Here is a 3,839-nt window from a genome sequence, read left to right on the forward strand (position 1 = left end):
TCCGCCTGCCTCTGCCTCCTGAGTGCTGGGATTAAAGGCGTGCGCCACCACACCTGGCTCAGAACCTCTAGTAACAAATTATGTCTTTGTCCTTTAACTTTAAATTTTATTTAATTTTATTGTATGTGTATAAATGTCTTGCCTGTATGTATATAAGTGCACTAAAGTGTGCATTGGCCACAGAGGCCTGAAGAGGGTGACAGATCCTTTGGAACTGGAGTTACAAATGGTGGTTAGCCACCATGTAGGTGCTGGGAACCAATCCCCAGTGCTCTGCAAGGGTACCCAGTACTCTTAACCACTGAACCATCTCTCCAGCCCATGTCCTTCAACTTTAGTCCTGTTTTCTATGTTGCATGGAAGAAAATCAACCATTAACAGAGTTCTATATAGGAAAATGGCTCTTCTGAGGGTGCCCCAAGGAGCAGTCTAACTGGAGTAAGAAGGATGGAATTTTATAGACATCTAGCACGAGGTGTTGAGCTAGCTCCAGGGATGTCAGTTCTAGGAAAAGTTGTCTATTGTACTAGAAGCCTTTTGTGGGCAGTTTAATGGTTCTCAAGAGTAGAGTGGGAAGGAAGAGTTAGGGGAAAATGCCCCATGTAAAAGAGGAGGCTGTGAAGAGGAGCTGTAGGGACAAAGCAGAAAATTCCCAGCCCTTATACTCAACTGTCCCCAAAGGGTTAATGTGTGGCTGCAGCAGATTATGGCAGACATTTTGCTTTCAGGTATTTGGTTGAGGACAGTACGCTCCTGTGCAAACAAACTGCCTGAATTTTTCTGTTTTCTGTCCTGGTGGACTGTCCTTCCAGCAATCACAAAATTTATTCTTTCTCTACTCTGCAGCCCAGCTCTGTACTCCACAGGCTCCTTGGAAGCTAAGTTCTCATAACCACTATGAATTTGGCTCATAATTATTAATCAGTTTCTTATTCCTCATTTACAAAGACTCTGTGACATTTTTTACTCTATCTTCTACCCTTTCCTCCAAAAACCGAACATTTAAGTCAGCCTGAAAACTAATTCTACTGCGTTTAGGAATTAGCTCCCTCCTCATCTCTGTCTCATGATGCAGTTGCTTTATCTTTGAGGTTAGTTCAAAGCCACCTGATGTATGCTAAAGTACAGAGCTGTTTGAACTTTCTCCCTCTAGCCTGCTTTGATGTATCTAATACATTGCAGCATTACTGATTCTTTGATGCTAATTATTCGGAATGGTCACTATGTGTACAAATAGTAATAATAAATTAGCACTTGCTTCTAAAATGTCTGAAGACATACTTTTCCATATTTCTTATAGAAATAGTCTTCTAAACACTAGAAAAGTGAATAGAAACGTGTCTATTTGACTACTGCTCACAATATTGTTTATTTGGTGAATTTTGCAGTAAACTAAAATCCTTCATGATAATTATTTACAAACGAAATAAGCTTGGAATTGGGCTTCTGTGGAAAGGTATAATTTGAAATGTTATTAATAGTTTGGGCTGAGACTATACATTTGTCTTTTTCCATTCTATGGGGAGAATAAAGAATATAATTCTGTGGTCTAAGACTGCTGCTAAGTATAACTCTAGTATTCATGAAACAGCTGGAAAGTAATACTGGGTAATCAAATGACAGATGATAGGCTGTAGATCCCACAGGATTTTAGAGAAAGATCACTGAAAGCTAAGTGATCTGGAAAAGCATCATGGAAGGAGCATGTGGGCAGGGGGGGAAATAATGGGCTCCCAAGTATATTCACAACCTTGTGCACAGAACCTGAATGTCAGGTTACATGATGGAGGGGAACTGAGGTTGCAGATGGAATTAAGGCTTCTTCTCAGTTGGCCTGGAAACAAGATTACTCTGACCCAGATAAAGCTAGTATAATCACAAGGGTTCTTGAAATTAGAAGAGGAAGGCAGAAAGGTCCGAAGAAAGTATGGCTATTAAAGAAGTCAGAGAGATGCTCTGTTAATTACCTTAAAGATGGAGCAAAGCCACAGGCTAAGAAGTTTAAGTAACCTCTAGAAGATGAAACAGCCAAGGAAATGGATTCTCCCCAAGGCCTCAAAAAGTGATACAGACCTGCCGACCCCTTGTTTTTAGCCACTGAGACTCATATCAGATGGCCATCTTACAGAACTTGATGACAATAGATTTCTGTTGTTTAAGCTAATGTATGGAGAATTCTACAGAAGCAATGGGAAGCAAATACAGTTTGATAGACTTGGGTTTGTCATGTGTGGTTCTTTCCCAGGAAGTTTAGTTAAAATGTTTCACCTACAATCATGTCAGTGATTGGATTGTTTTGACGTGTTGCATTTTAGGTGCATGAAGTGCGTAGACTATCACTTATGCCAGGAGTGCTTTGATGACTACAGCCATCTTTCCCACACGTTTGCATTTCGTGAGGTATGGAGCCCTCCTTATATCTAATGTGGAATTGATATTTGTCTTACTGTAAGGATAAGTAAATCTAAGAATATGAAAATAGTAAATACCCTAGAACCAAATGATTGACCTTTTTAAGATTTATTTTTAGTATTTTTGGTTATATATGTCTATGTTTGTGTGGGTGTATGTGCCCATGAGTGCAGGTGCCCAAGGAGAATAGAAGCATTTGTTTCTCTGGAATTGGAGTCACAGATGATTGTGAGTCATCATGTGGGTGCTAGGAACCAAACATGTGTCCTCTGGAAGAGCAGTAAGTGTTCTTAATTGCTTAACCAACTCTCCAGCCCCGACTGACTTTTAACAGAAACCTAAAACCCTGTTTTTAGACTTATCATATAAAAGTGTACAAAGGAATGCTTTTGCACTGATAGTTTATAAAATACAACAGAGTCACATGAATCTCATTACATAAACCATAAAAACAGGCAAATTTGAAGTTTAGTTGAAGACCTCAGCCTTATGAGCAGGCTTCTCATACCACTTCTGACAACTATTATGGTTTCATCTTAAAATCTCTAGTACCCACAATAATGAAAAATATAACTTGATTGACCTCCTTTGAACTGTTTATTTTATTTTTAAATTTTTATTTATTATTTTTATTTGTATGAATGTGTTGCCTGCATGTATGTTAAGTGTACCCGTGTCATGTAATGCCTGTGGTGTCAAATTCTGTTGGAACTGGAGTTACAGATGGTTCTTAACCATCCTGTGGGTGCTGGGAATCAAACCCAGGTCCTCTGCAAAAGCATCCAGTGCTCTTAATTGCTGAGCCATCCATCTCTCCAGCCCCCTGAATTGTTTATTTTAAAAGCATCTCCTGAAGCCAGGTGTGGTGGCATGGCCTGTAATCCCAGCACTCAGGAGACTAAGGTAGGAGGATCACAAGTTTGAGGCCAGTCTAGGCTACATAGTAAAATCCAGTATTACCTAAAACTATCTCCTAAAGCTGAATACCACTACATTTTTCTTACTATACAAAATAAAGCATCTACAGTTATAATTAATATTTTTACCTTAAGAAGTGCCAGGCAGGTGGGCAAGATCGCTCAGCAGGTAAAGGCACCTGCTGTCAAGCCTGATGACCAGAAGTTGGATTCTTGGAACCCACATGTTGGAAGGACAGAACCAATTCCTGAAAGTTGTCCTGTTCTTTCAATGCAAGCACCATGACATATGCACACACACACACACACACACACACACACACACACACACACACACTACATCCCCATACACAAAATAAATAAATGTAAAAAAATAAAGTTTAAAAAAAAAGTTCTGGACATGATACTGCATGCCTATAATCCCAGGTACTCAGGAGCCTGAGAAAGGAGGACTGAAAATTTAAAGCCATTTTGGACAATTTAGGAGACCATATTTCAAATTTTTAAAAG

General features: G+C 39.4%; 1 protein-coding gene across 1 annotated transcript in view; it reads left to right on the top strand.

The window, feature by feature from the left end:
* Zswim2 (zinc finger SWIM-type containing 2) overlaps positions 1-3,839 on the top strand; it is a 25,563-nt gene that overhangs the window by 18,777 nt on the left and 2,947 nt on the right. The window contains exon 6 of the mRNA XM_008826809.1: positions 2,316-2,400. Within this exon, the coding sequence (XP_008825031.1) occupies positions 2,316-2,400 (85 nt within the window). The remainder of the gene's footprint in view (positions 1-2,315; positions 2,401-3,839) is intronic.

This window comes from Nannospalax galili, unplaced genomic scaffold, assembly GCF_000622305.1.
Source record: "Nannospalax galili isolate Female #2095 unplaced genomic scaffold, S.galili_v1.0 scaffold790, whole genome shotgun sequence".
Lineage (NCBI taxonomy): Eukaryota > Metazoa > Chordata > Mammalia > Rodentia > Spalacidae > Nannospalax > Nannospalax galili.